This window comes from Bufo gargarizans, chromosome 1 (genome assembly GCF_014858855.1).
Source record: "Bufo gargarizans isolate SCDJY-AF-19 chromosome 1, ASM1485885v1, whole genome shotgun sequence".
NCBI classification, from domain to species: domain Eukaryota; kingdom Metazoa; phylum Chordata; class Amphibia; order Anura; family Bufonidae; genus Bufo; species Bufo gargarizans.
In genome coordinates this window covers 70,033,659-70,049,011 of record NC_058080.1, presented here as the reverse complement: position 1 = coordinate 70,049,011, position 15,353 = coordinate 70,033,659, and the positions used below count along the sequence as shown (strand labels likewise).

General features: G+C 41.4%; 1 protein-coding gene across 1 annotated transcript in view; it reads left to right on the top strand.

Annotated features, from left to right (window-relative positions):
* Positions 1-4,972: 4,972 nt before the first annotated feature.
* The window catches only part of STK32B (serine/threonine kinase 32B), a 282,862-nt gene continuing 272,481 nt past the window's right edge, over positions 4,973-15,353 (top strand). Inside the window, exon 1 of the mRNA XM_044282748.1 lies at positions 4,973-5,092. Coding sequence (XP_044138683.1) covers positions 4,974-5,092 — 119 coding nt within the window. The 5' untranslated portion in view covers position 4,973. The remainder of the gene's footprint in view (positions 5,093-15,353) is intronic.

Genomic DNA, 15,353 nt, shown 5'->3' with positions numbered 1-15,353 from the left:
TCTTCATAGTGTAAGTTAGAAAATGTTTTGGTAATTTCTAGAGTATGAATATTTAACTGGTTTCTTATTTTTTATCTGAATTAATTTAACATTTTCATGCTTGTTCATTTCTCAACATATCTTAATACATATTGTTTTTTCTTAAACTGGAGTGAGATGAACAGTTCATCTCAATAGATATCGTTCAGTCACTTCATACTTAGTGAAAATCATAGTTTTCATAATTTCATAATTCAAATGACTTTTTTCATCAAATAGATCTATATATTCCCTGTTTAAGTATTCTTAAAGCTGTATTGTCCTCAGTATCATACAGCGTCTCCTCTGTTAGTGATTATGATACTTTTTGATCTGAACGTTGTTTTTGTCTCTCTTTCAGTTAATTTTGACCATTTCCAAATATTGCGAGCTATTGGGAAAGGGAGTTTTGGAAAGGTAAGTTGCTCCTCGTTCCTTTCAACTATGACTGTGAACAATCATTATATTATCATTATTCACTTGCTGCTTAGTTGTCATTGAATAAAAAATTAAAAAAAGAGAATCTTTGAGTTATGGCTTATTGCTGAGGATCTAGTGCTTGATATGAGGTTGTAGCCCATGAAAAAGCAAAAGACACGGTTTTATCTAGAAGCTCCTGTGTTTGTGGGACATCTGATCTTTTAGGACCCATACCACTTTAATGTATCATTGGGCAAACCCGATGATAATGGCGGGTTTGGACGACAGTCTAATATTTATGGGGAGCTCCGAACAGATGATGTCGGAGCAGAGAAGGATCAGGCAAAGGGAATATTTTCACCTGGTCATCTTGTTCTCCCAGGAGATAAGCTGCCACCAGACGTGACCAGTAATGGCTTTCTCCCTCTTCCCATTAAACACACATACATTTGGCCAAGGAGAACATGGATGTGTGAATTGTGAGGGAGTTGTGAGAAATAGCTGCCGGACAAAAGATCTTTCGGGTGATAACTACTGAATGTATATGGTTGTCTTTTGGGCACCCACAGCTATCAAGGCCTCTATAGTTACATCCTTGATAAGATATCTTTTAAAAAAGACAAGAAGATAAGTGTTGTACATGTTAAAAACAGGATAACACTTGAGGTGATTTAGACTCAACTGTATCAGACTGGAAATTACATTTTAATGTTGAGAGCCACATTAATTCCTGGGGAACTTCTGGTCTTCCAATTTAAGTCAATTCTTGTCACCTCTCCTGATACAGACGTGGACAAAATTGTTGGTACCCTTTGGTCAATGAAAGAAAAAGTCACAATGGTCACAGAAATAACTTTAATCTGACAAAAGTAATAATAAATTAAAATTCTATAAATGTTAACCAATGAAAGTCAGACATTGTTTTTCAACCATGCTTCAACAGAATTATGTAAAAAAATAAACTCATGAAACAGGCATGGACAAAAATGATGGTACCCCTAACTTAATATTTTGTTGCGCAACCTTTTGAGGCAATCACTGCAATCAAACGCTTCCTGTAACTGTCAATGAGACATCTGCACCTCTCAGCAGGTATTTTGGCCCACTCCTCATGAGCAAACTGCTCCAGTTGTGTCCGGTTTGAAGGGTGCCTTTTCCAGACTGCATGTTTCAGCTCCTTCCAAAGATGCTCAATAGGATTGAGGTCAGGGCTCATAGAAGGCCACTTTAGAATAGTCCAATTTTTTCCTCTTAGCCATTCTTGGGTGTTTTTAGCGGTGTGTTTTGGGTCATTGTCCTGTTGCAAGACCCATGACCTGCGACTGAGACCAAGCTTTCTGACACTGGCTAGTACATTTCTCTCTAGAATTCCTTGATAGTCTTGAGATTTCATTGTACCCTGCACAGATTCAAGACACCCTGTGCCAGACGCAGCAAAGCAGCCCCAGAACATAACAGAGCCTCCTCCATGTTTCACAGTAGGGACAGTGTTCTTTTCTTGATATGCTTCATTTTTTCGTCTGTGAACATACAGCTGATGTGCCTTGGCAAAAACTTCGATTTTTGTCTCATCTGTCCACAGGACATTCTCCCAGAAGCTTTGTGGCTTGTCAACATGTAGTTTGGCATATTCCAGTCTTGCTTTTTTATGATTCGTTTTCAACAATGGTGTCCTCCTTGGTCGTCTCCCATGTAGTCCACTTTGGCTCAAACAACGACGGATGGTGCGATCTGACACTGATGTTCCTTGAGCATGAAGTTCACCTTGAATCTCTTTAGAAGTCTTTCTAGGCTCTTTTGTTACCATTCGGATTATCCGTCTCTTAGATTTGTCATCAATTTTCCTCCTGCGGCCACGTCCAGGGAGGTTGGCTACAGTCCCATGGATCTTAAACTTATGAATAATATGTGCAACTGTACTCACAGGAACATCTAGTTGCTTGGAGATGGTCTTATAGCCTTTACCTTTAACATGCTTGTCTATAATTTTCTTTCTGATCTCTTGAGACAGCTCTTTCCTTTGCTTCCTCTGGTCCATGTCGAGTGTGGTACACACCATATCACCAAACAACACAGTGATTACCTGGAGCCATATATATAGGCCCAATGGCTGATTACAAGGTTGTAGACACCTGTGATGCTAATTAGTGGACACACCTTGAATTAACATGTCCCTTTGGTCACATTATGTTCTGTGTTTTCTAGGGGTACCATCATTTTTGTCCATGCCTGTTTCATGAGTTTATTTTTTTACATAATTCTGTTGAAGCATGGTTGAAAAACAATGTCTGACTTTCATTGGTTAACATTTATAGAATTTTAATTTATTATTACTTTTGTCAGATTAAAGTTATTTCTGTGACCATTGTGACTTTTTCTTTCATTGACCAAAGGGTACCAACAATTTTGTCCACGTCTGTATGTCTGTTATAGTAAGTATGTGCATTCCCTATGTAATAATGGTTCTGGAGCATCTTTTCATTTCACTCTATGTTGTGATATTCTTTTATTTCTACTAGAATTGTATGAAAGAACTGCTAGCAGTCTGCAATAAAGGTCCATCTGGGTGTTACCAGTTGGGGTGTGTCCCTGCACAGTCTCCCACTATCCAATCAATGTTTCCAGTATCAAACTGTGTTGACACACCCACAACTGGTAACACCCAGAAGGACTTTTACTGCAGACTGCTGGCAATTTATTCATTACTTCTAGTAAGAATAATAAAGGAATGGCACAACACAGAGTCATATGAATAGATGCCCCAGAATTATTATTGCATGGGGAATGCATGAAGCTACTAAGACAGACATGTCGGGGTAGATTACAGGTCCTCTTTAACCCTGGTAATGGAGAAGTAGACATGAAAAAAGCTAATGACTGTTCACTCCTGATAATCGCCCCCATCTAAATGTGCTACCGGTCATGCAACAAATGGGCAAAATGATTGTCAGTGATCACATCTTTGAAGTGGCACATAAAATCATAATTTCCCAGCAACAGATATTCTGTATAAACAGAGACTAGCTGCTGGCAAAAAAAATGTATACATTTGGGGAAAGAATGATCGCAGCAATGGTCGCTCCTTACTACACAGAGGAGGTGATTGCTACATGTAAATACAGCTATAATGTCTGCTCATTGATCAGATAGTGATCGGGAAGAAACGGCTCGATCAGCCAACAAATCGTTTATCATGAACGAGCACTCACCAACATTTATTCCTGATAATTAGCTTATCATATGTAAAAGGACTCTCATACTACATCCACACATAGTGGAAATGCTGCAGATTGGATTAGCATTTTATAATTTTCATACGTATGTACATGAAAGGGCTGATTCCCATCACTAGGATATGCCTGGGGTTCAATATCTAGTCTACCCAATAATCTTGAGAATGAAGGGGTCGCAGCACTGATTTAATGCTGCATTTACTGTTAAGTTTTCCCTGCACAGCAGCGCTCCTGGCCATCCATCTGTGCAAGGAAGTGGCACCAGCTCCATTCATTTGAATGAGGCTGTGCTACAGGTCCCATGCACAGCGGGTGGCTAGGACAATGCTACACAGGAAGACAATGTGAATGAAATGCAGCACCAAATCAGTTTTACTGGCCCTTTATTTACAGGGTCTCTGGGGGTATCAGTGGTAGGATCCCCACCAATCATAATGTAATGGCATGTCCTAGTGGTCTTTGACATGCCTAGGCCTCAAAATGATAATGTACTGTAAATCCAACACTTCTGACACCGATGTACGTGAAAGAAGTCTCTAATGAGTGTGTCAATCTCTTGTATAGGTAATGGAAGATAGTGAACTTGCTATACTCATTCCCCTAGCAACACCTGTTGCATGTAGATGCAATGGATATGCCTTTAGGTAATACTGTATATTGAATGTACCATGAGAAATAATGATAGAGGTCAAAGAAAGATCCTCTCTCCGGCTCTGAGAAGCATGTCTGAGACACAGGAAAAGACTGCAGGACACAGGATGTGAGTTCACAGAAGAGGATGAGTTACAGGATGAATGACATAATGAATTACAACCATAGATAATTTCATAATACAAAATATAACATTGGTCACTAAATGGCAGATTACACTAAGCATAGTGGATAACAAAAAACACAGAATATAATAATGAATTCTAATTGAAAGCCAAATGAAGGCAGACACATAAACATGGTGTTTCTAGTCAGTTAATTGACAGCACTTCTGATGACTAGTGCAGTAAGTGAACTCATAGTAGGAATATTAGATCCAAGAGCGATGGAGACTGTACTAATTGTATAACAGTAGGAAGTCAAATTGCAGACTTACAAAATGAAATATTTTTTTCAGCCTTACAAAATAAAGTATTTTTTTTAACGCATTATGTTGCAGCCAAAGTAGTGTGCACCTGCTTATTTATATACATTACGGAGGTGCTGGTTTAATCTTCTTTTGTGTTGTATGTATCTATCTATACATGCAAGACTCGTGAATTGAGCACTATCTTTCAGGTATGTATTGTACAGAAGCGAGACTCCAAGAAGATGTATGCAATGAAATATATGAACAAGCAGAAGTGTGTAGAAAGAGATGAAGTGAGGAATGTCTTCAGAGAACTTCAGATCATGCAGTGCCTTGAACACCCATTTCTGGTCAATCTATGGTATGTCATGATTTCTTTCTGTAGTCTGGTGTGGAGGCTTTATGCTGCAGTCTTTGATCTTGCTGTACTACATGTTGATATGTGATTGTAGACTTTTGCTCCTACTGCATGAATATAAATGGAAAAAGCAAATATAATAATAGCACAAAAGCTTCTCAGCACATTATGGATGTCCCTTTACAGGTTGAATATAAAACATTGCTGTTAATGAATGCATTTCACAGTTTAGTGCAGGTTTATTGTTGGTCTTCTGACATCATTTTTAGAGGTTTTGTCTCAAAGCATACCAAACACCATTTATACAATTTTGTTCCTTTCCTGAGGATCTTGATTCCACACATATGCTACCATTTTGTTTATATGCTGCACTTGCAGACCATGGCAGTCTCTTGTTCTCCTAGCCCAGGGATTCTCAACCTGCGGCCCTCCAGCTGTTGTAAAACGACAACTCCCACCATGCCCTGCTGTAGGCTGATAGCTGTAGGGTGTTCAGGTATGCTGGGAGTTGTAGTTTTGCAACAGCTGGAGGGCCGCAGGTTGAGCATGCCTGTCCTAGCCTATATTTCCCACCTTGCATAGCATTGGCTTCCACAGAACCAGATCTGCCCGGCACATTCCATCTAGACCACCTTCTAAGAAGGCACTGTGCATGTGTAGAGGAGTCTAAAGCTAGCTATACACAGTACATGCCTGAAAGCCATCTCTCCCGATAATACCATATGTAAGTATGGGAGGATCAGAGATATCAGTAGCTTGGGCCAAAAATCTTGTAATATGTAGGGCCCGTTTAGGTGTATACCTGACAGATCCAATCCTCCCAGTGAATGTGTAACGCCCTGGAGCAAGAGTGCTTTGGAGTCTGGATGTTTGTGGACACCTGTCCTCAGTGACATACAAATGCCACCTGTTCACACAGCGGTAGGCAGCATCAACATGCTCAAAATTATTGATTATTGGTGTCCCTGCTGCGATTTTGACAAGGCAAGTCAAGGAGAAAATGCATAGTGGCTGGCCTGCCTAAGTGCCTAGAAGTCATCTCGACCACCTGATGCATCTAAAATGACTGTCTATATGTAGTGCATTCTTTCTACTGTGCCTCTTGCGCAAGGGGTGGAGGACTAGGGGCCCACCTTACACAAGGGCCCACCGGAGGATTCGCCTGTTCCCCTGTGGGCCAGTCCAAGCCTGCTTGTCCTATTGCTGCTATGCAAAGCCATCAGTTCATTACTTTGGTTCACTTTGAGGTTTTAACTGGCACTGTGATTTGTCATTGTTTGTATTTATACTGTTTCATACTGGTGAATTGCATTTCATATGATATATTCTGTTCACGTGCACTGTTATTGCACCGCATATGCACTGAGTATTGGAAAGGGTTATTGCACATCCAGTTCATAGCAAGACGCACTGGTCATTTCCAGCCTGTGCACTGAGAAGCTAGTAATTTTCCACTACTGTCATAGGAGCTATGCAGAGCTGAGTTTTGGAGGGAAAAGCCAGACACAGTGAACTTTTGACCTTCTGGTTTAGTTGTCTACCATTTAAAAACTGCTTATTCATTCCCACTGACTTCCGTTGAGGCCCAATACAACTCTATGGCAGCCTTGAACTGCAACATTGTTTCTGTTAGCCTGTACTTCTCCACTCCACCCTTCCCACTAGAAGGTTCTAGATCAGTTAAAAACTGTAGAAAAGTAGAGCAGACAGAGCCCCTAGTCCGCATTCCCTGGGAGTACATAAGGTCAGCTTGGCACTGTCACAGGCACCCCTTGTCCACACGGGCACAGAGAGGCACGGGGAGTGAGAGAGGGTGGCCCAACACCTCAGGCATGGCACAACACTCTCTCACAACCCTGACAGGCTGAGAGAGCCCTTTCACTGCCCCAGTGAAACAGAGCCCTGCAAGCCTGGTAGACTGCCACCAGTTCCTCGTTAGATATAAGCCCAGTACGTTAACGGGATTATATCGGGCCAGAAACCAGCCCAGGTAGCATGCAACGTTACACCAAGACACAGACGTATGTGATTCATGGATCAAGATAAAAGCACAGTGCAAAAAAAAAATTTAATCTCCTTTAGGGCACACTAGACAACAACACTATATACACAAGGGATATATACAATGGTCAGAGATACACATACAGGTGATAGTACAGTCAGAGTTAACAGATAATGTTAAAGTCAGTTACCGGATATATGTATAGTCCTTGATGCTGTAGTCACAAGGGTGGCAGTGAGGTCAGTGGGGTTTCCAGGTCTCTCCAAAAATGATACAGGATGTGACCTCCCTTCAGAGAAAGACCATTGCTACTGCCCCGCATGGGAGAATCTCACTCCCCTTCCCTTTTGGTTATGGTGCTAAAATCCAAAAACCCAATATGGATTATAAATCCTCACCGAAAGGTCATAGGGAGGTGGTTTTGGGGCCTATGGATGCAGCCGGGTCCCTGATGCATTTGGAGACTAAATACAGCATTGCTACTTGGCTCCTACTGTGAGGTCTCCATATCTCCCCTTTCCTGCGTTCTATAAATGAGCGAGGTCCAGGAGAATGTCCGGCTTGTGCCTGAGATCACGAAGAGGTAAACAGTGTATGGCTAAGATGGTCATTTCATAACTCCTTATGAACTCCTCAATGCTTGATTTAAGAAGTAAATTAACATAAAAAAGGTACAAAACCTTCAAGCCACTTTGCCCAGGAACAGAAATAATGTGAGGAATTATGACGCCAAACCAGTCAGTAGTGATGGTACGGATTGAAATGTTTCTGATAGATTGGTCAATGGACTTGTCTCTTACCATTTTTAGTTATTATTTCTGAACTGTACATTTTACTGGGCACCACTCTGGTGGTGATACTTTACAATTGATTGCAATTGACTATTTGGCCACTATTCGCTTCAAATGACCCTAAATGTTCGAGCCTAATCCATTTATTCCTTTATTCCTTACTAGTTACTCAAATAAATAATGCCATTGGCTACTGTTTTTAATGAATACAGATATGTAAATAAGCTTCGCTTGGCAAAATCCATCTGTTTGTTTTTAGATTCTGCAAATTTGCAGAAAACTATGTGATGAATGTTGAAATCTGACTCAATTCATGCAGAGACACGAAGGCGGCTGGACGGGGATAAAATAAGCATTACGCTATACAAAGCACCCTGCCACCGAAACTCATTTTTTGGAGATGAGTTTTATTTTACAGCATGTGGAAAATGGCAGACTAATCTTTTTTTAATTGCATCAGTCTTTCCTATAGTAAATTTCACTTTATGCTCATGTTATAGCCAGGGTAGACAAGGACAAGGAGAGTAGAAGAGCACGGGATGTTTTACCATAAGCAAAAAGCATGGTTCCAGCAAGAAATTAAAGGGGTATTCCCATCTTGGACAACTAGGGCATATCGCTAGGATATGCCCCCATTGTCTGATAGGTGCGGGTCCCACCGCTGGCACCCACACCTATATCGAGAACGGACCCGGGAGCGCTGTGGCTGGAGGACCCCAGATTTCCCGGGGTCCGTCCACCACCAAGCGCTAATCCCCGCCTCTCCCATAGAAGTGAATGGGAGCATGCCGTGCATGCACGGCCCATGCTCTCATTCATTTCTATGGGGCAGACAGCAATAGCCGAGCCAGCGCTTGGCTATTTTCGGCGGCCCCATAGAAATGAATGGAGGACGGCTGCGCATGCGCAGTGCGCTCTCCTTCACTTTCGGGGCTCCGTTCTCGATATAAGACAATGGGGGAATATCCTAGCGATATGCCCCCATTGTCTGAGATGAGAAAACCCCTTTAATTCAAAAATGTCTAAATATTTTTTTCATAAACTTTTAGGTTCACTTTCTAAAAGACTCCAATCTACAAACAAGCTATATACTGTACATAGGTGCATTACTCATATACTGTATTTAGCGGTGGGATACTGTAGCATACCATATGTTTCAGTACTGTTTATACACAGCTGTGTAGGTAACTCAGTCAGCAATCTTGATAATTGCTGTATTAATTAGAATTGAGCAAAGTTTTGAAAAAATCAATTTGTGCTGTGTGCGGCCATGCTGCAGTGAAGCCGCACGGCAAATAAGTCCGCAGATGTATCGTCCTTCTTCATTGTTAATAGCTGTACGGCATCTTTAAGCAGGGGCTGTAGCTGGTATGGGGTTTGGCTGGTTAGGTGGGAGCAAAATATGCTGGCATACCCACTTCTCCAGCCCCAGCGCTCTCCTGCCCTACAGGTAGGAGCCCTTCTTCTGCCATCTGCTTTTCCTCCTTTTCCACATCATCTAATATCGATGAGAATATGTCATCAGGAACATCCAGCTACTACTCTCTCTCTGTGCATCTTGCTGAATTTTCTCGGAAGTAAATTCAGCAAAAGATGAGGATGGTCATCATTAAGACCTGGCCCTCCTAAGGGGTGCCGACTGGACGGTATTGGTTCGCACACTGGCACTCGAATAATAAAGGCTTCCATCTTATTGGTATTGAATTCTTATATTAATTGATTTCAGCAAAACTGTCCCTAGCGGATAAGTGCTTGTCACGTCTCTCCCTAATCTCTGTTAGGACTGTGGTGGAGATCGCGCGGGATGAGGCTTTTATAGGACTGTGACATTACAGGGGATGGCTATCTGCGGATTGGCAGCCTGCACGGCATTATGGGCGATCTTGCGTTCCCGGGCTTGTCTCCTCTACACTTACAGGAGTTTTGCTTTGTAACATGTGCTGCTGCCATTTTAGGAAAACTTGATTCGTTACCAAGAAGCGCGATGAAATTTGAATTGTTGCGAATCAAAGTTTTCTTAAACTTCGGACCGAATTCTGCTTTGAATGCTTCGTTTTGCTCAACACTGGTATTAATATATGGCTGGTGCACTGTCCCAAACATGGATGCAGTATCATAATTCTTATTCCTTATAGGCACCTGTCGGAGAGCTGTAATAATACCACATATTAGGATGTGCATTTATGGTTCAGCATTTGGACTCCCTAAGTTTCCACTGAACAGTCCTAAGTTCATCATAGATTTCTATACTGCTCTATGTTTAATTGATCGGTGTCACTATGGGTTTGGGTGTGCAGTCTTAAAGGGGTTGTCTTGTGAAGACACCTGCTTCCATGTGCATTCTGCTTGTATTCTCCCTCTATTAACCTGAGTGTAGAGCTGCCGATGACAGCCACAGCTTCCCCTAATGCTTGGACCTTCTGAAGTTGGATAGGTAGCAATAAGGTTATTGCCGATTCAGCTTCTATTTGAAAAAAGTTTATTTTTTTAAGTACAGAGGTTCCAGTTGTCTTTTGCCTTGGTTTTAAAAATGTTTCCTAAAGACATGTACAGTTGTGTTCAAAATTATTCAACCCCCAATGCTGTAAAGGGTTTTAGGGAATTTAGTGTACATTTGTAATTGTGCTCAGAATGAAATCTTACAAGGACTTTTTAAAGAACCAAATGCAACTAAAATAACATCAATTGTTTTTGTAATACAGTATTAAATATGTTTTTTGTGATTTCTTCATTGACACAATTATTCAACCCCTTAAAGACTACCACTCTTAAGAACAGAGGTTCATTCAAGTGTTTTTGATCAGGTATTGAAAACACCTGTGGATGTCAAGGAGCAGCAATCAAGCATAATAAGCACCAATTAGGCAGATTTAAAAGGACTGTGATACTCAGCTCCTTCTAGACATTTACTGGTGTGTTTACAAACATGGTGAAGTCAAGAGAATGGTCCAGGAAGACAAGAGAAGAGGTGATTTCTCTTCACAGGAAGGGCAATGGCTATAAGAAGATTGCAAAGATGTTAAACATACCAAGAGACACCATAGGAAGCATCATTCGCAAATTCAAGGCAAAGGGAACTGTTGAAACGCTACCTGGTCGTGGCAGAAAGAAGATGCTGACTTTGACTGCTGTGCGCTACCTGAAGCGCAAAGTGGAGAAAAGTCCCCGTGTGACTGCTGAGGAACTGAAAAAAGATTTGTCAGATGTGGGTACTGAAGTTTCAGCTCAGACAATAAGGCGCACACTGCGTAATGAAGGCCTCCATGCCAGAACTCCCAGGCGCACCCCCTTGCTGTTTCCAAAGAATAAGAAGAGTCGACTGCAGTATGCCAAAAGTCATGTGGACAAACCACAAAAGTTTTGGGATAGTGTTCTGTGGACTGATGAAACAAAATTAGAACTGTTTGGGCCCATGGATCAACGCTATGTTTGGAGGAGGAAGAACAAGGCTTATGAAGAAAAGAACACCTTGCCTACTGTGAAGCATGGCGGGGGGTCAATCATGCTTTGGGGCTGTTTTGCTTCTACAGGTACAGGGAAGCTTCAGCGTGTGCAAGGTACCATGAATTCTCTTCAGTACCAGGAGATATTGGATGAAAATGTGATGCAGTCCGTCACAAACCTGAGGCTTGGGAGACGTTGGACCTTTCAACAGGACAATGATCCCAAGCATACCTCCAAGTCCACTAGAGCATGGTTGCAGATTAAAGGCTGGAACATTTTGAAGTAGCCATCGCAGTCACCAGACTTAAATCCGATTGAGAACCTCTGGTGGGACTTAAAGAAAGCAGTTGCAGCGCGCAAGCCTAAGAATGTGACTGAACTGGAGGCTTTTGCCCATGAAGAATGGGCAAAGATACCCGTAGATCGCTGCAAGACACTTGTGTCAAGCTATGCTTCACGTTTAAAAGCTGTTATAACTGGAAAAGGCTGTTGTACTAAGTACTAAGATTGATTGTCACTTGGGGGTTGAATAAAACTGATAATAATGATGTGAGCACAGAAAAGACATTTGTGGTTATTTCATTATAAATGTTATATTTGTCTGACTTACAAGTGCCTCTTTGATTTAATTGTAAACAAGATGACTGAAATTATCAAAATCAATGTCAAACTGGCCAAAACACTCAATTTCAGTGGGGGTTGAATAATTTTGAACACAACTGTAGAATATGGTGGCACAGATAGTTAGAAGGTTCTGACTAATATATTCTTCAATATATTGTTGTTTTTCTGCAAAGGGGATGTCTACTGGCGGTCTTCATGTCATCAATTCAGATTACACTCATTTACGTTAGCAGTGTGTACATGTTACAAAAGAAGCTGCAGTCTTTCAGCTCTAGCTTCAGTGATGTGGAGAGGCAATTTCTGACATTATAGGCTAGTGCTTCATTATATTATATGAGCAGAATTTTTTCCACCAGTGGACCAATCTTTTTGGTGTTGCAATAAAAGTGCAGCTGGGAGCAGGGCCAATGCATACTCCTATGGGAAAAATATAAAAATTAGTTTTCCTTCCTTAGAAAGGACTCTTAACGCCTACTAGGTGCTCTCCATTAGAAGAAATAGTACCTCTCGGATCCTGACAAAAGTCTTTTCTCTAGCTAAGCCCCTTCTCTATGTTCTACACTAATGAGGTGTAATCACCCTAAAACAGCTGTCTGCAGATGAGATCCAAATTATCTTTCAAGGCTTATTTAAAAGGTTGAGCATTCACTTTTCTGTTTGGAATAAAATCTACTCTGCTTATCTTTTCCTCAGAAATCCAGAGGAATATTACCTGGCCTATAAGATTCCTCACACCTACTAGGCACTCAACTTTTATACTATAAATACTAAATACTAAAAAATAAGCACCATAAAAACCTCCCCCGTGTTATTCTATGGGGTTGTAAAGGGTCAATCCCTGCGCAAATTATGATTTGTTGCCGATTTTATGAAACTGATTGTCTGTGGACTGTGTTTCTTGGGGCCATCAGGGGAAATTATGCTTGGAACCCAACCCTGATAGCATCAGTAAAGTCTAATAGGTTTTGCTTTAAACAGACCCTAGTGGCAAGTGATTGGCATCCAAATGGGTTTTTATCCTGGACCTTTGGGGCCCACTACAATATCTGGACCCACCGTAGGATCCTCTGGTACTTTTGTGGGCCAGTCCAACACTGATAGGGCTGTATATAAGATGATAATGGCTATAGCACTGCATATACAAGTTGGGGAGCTCTGTGCTATTGCCTATTGTATTTTTGCTTTGGTCTCACCTACCACCAGTATGGCTATGGCTGATGCTATGCCTAGTTTTGTAGGCCCCGGATGCTTCCAACTATGGCCCACCTACAATACGTGGCCCCTTTTAAATTTTTTCCAGGGCCACTTCAACTTTTCAATCCAACGCTGATTACTTCTAAAAAAAATACTGACGTGAAAAAGTGGTGAGAACATTTAAAGGGGTTTTGCCAATTCAGCAAATAGCATTTATTTATAGGTTTCCATGGTTACGCCCACCCTGCAGTCCAGCTGCATGGCTGTGATTGTACACTATAGAAAAAAGCACCAGCTTACGTGAGCTCCCACAATCCCGGCCACCAGACAGGCTGGCATTTTTTCCTATAGTGTACAAGCACGGCCACCACTGCTGGATTACAGGGTGGTTGTAACAATGGAAACGAGCAGTGTATAATGTGATAGAAAAATGAGTCAAGCCAGCAAAGGAAGAATTAACTTTCTCTACATGATTAATGGATGCGGACAGCACACATATAACATTTGTGTGCTGTCCACATTTTTTGTGGCCCGATAGAAATGAATGGGTCCGCACTTGATCCGTAAAAAAATGCAGACCGAAAATATGTTCATGTACATGAGGCCTAAGTGTGTATACATATGTACGTAGCTCTCAGTCCCTGATAGTTGAACAGAGGCGGTCTTAAAGGGGTTGTCTCACTAGAGCAAGTGGAATTTATCATGTAGAGAAAGTTAATACAAGGCACTTACTAATGTATTTTAATCGTCCATATTGCCTCCTTTGCTTTCTTGGTTAATTTTTCCATCACATTATACACTGCTAATTTCCATGGTTACAACCACCCTGTAATCCAGCAGTGGTGGTCGTGCTTGTACACTATAAGAAAAAATGCCAGCCTGTCTGGTGGCCGGGATCTTGGGAGCTCATATAGGCTGATACTTTTCTCTTTAGTGTACAAGCACGGCCATGCTGCTGGACTGCAGGGTGGTCGTAACCATGGAAACTTTCTCTGCAGAATAAATGCTATTTGCTGAAGTGTCAAAACCCCTTTAAGGGCAGAATACTAAGACTAGCACCTTGTATGCCAGACTTAGACAAAGGTCTGCATTACGTGTAATAATGTGTTGCTTCTTGGACTATCCATGTGCCACAAACTGAAATCTACAACTATGAGCCTGGTATATACGGTATTTTACTCCTAATTTACAATTTTCTTTCATTAAACTCGATCCACTTTTTGAAAGTGCCGTGATTTGTGAAATACCATACATCCCAAAAAGTCACATCGTTTTGCACAAAATGTGCCTTGTGCAAAGCATTTGTGACTTCCGTAAACTGGTGTGCAGCACTGATAAATTCTCCCATAGCTCAACTTCATAGTAGCATGGGTGATATCCCATTAGCTGTAGACGTTGAGAATTTGTAGACTAAAAACAGATTACAATATTTTATTTTGATGAAAATAAACAAGAAAATCATATTTCTATTTACAGTACCCTAATGAGTTATTTGTTTTTGTCATACCTATTCAATTTCCAGTTCCCTCATCATTTCTTCCAGTAAATCAGCCAGAAATGCAATTTAACCAGCTGGGTTTCTAGCAATGTGTTCCCATAGGGAGATCTTTCCTGAGTCATGATTTTCAAGGACACAGCTGTTCTTCTGTCTAATCCTTTACCTTATCTCTGGGAAAATGTTTATATACAGTGTATGTCCCTACTGGAAGTGGGTTAAGTATTAATATACTGTGCTTTATTCAGTGTGTTTGTCTGATAAGGTTATACTATATATGGAGAATAAGGCTCCTAGTGGCTAGGCAGGGCTGACCACCATCCTTTCCTCTCAAAGAGCAGCACTAAACACTGGAATATTTCCCCTGTGGATTACAAAAGTAACAGTGACAATGTATGTGCCATGAAGGAAAGAGGTACTGAAAGCCACAGAAAGTTGAGAGACTCTACAAGGAGGATTGCAAAGCCTTTATCAGAGAAAGGTAGACACACTTACATTGTGGCTACAGACTTCCCTGCTTGTGGTGGGAAGTAATAAGCCTCCGACTGTCCCTCATACCCAAAGCACAGAAAGCTCTCTCTGTCTCTGAGACTTTATTCCAATGAGGACACTACAGAGCTAGCTTATAGCCAGAAGAGAAAGATAAGTTGCACCCCTTAGTTGAGTTGGAAAGATTGTGCAAGCTAGTGGAAAAAGCCTCAGCCGTCTATGCTC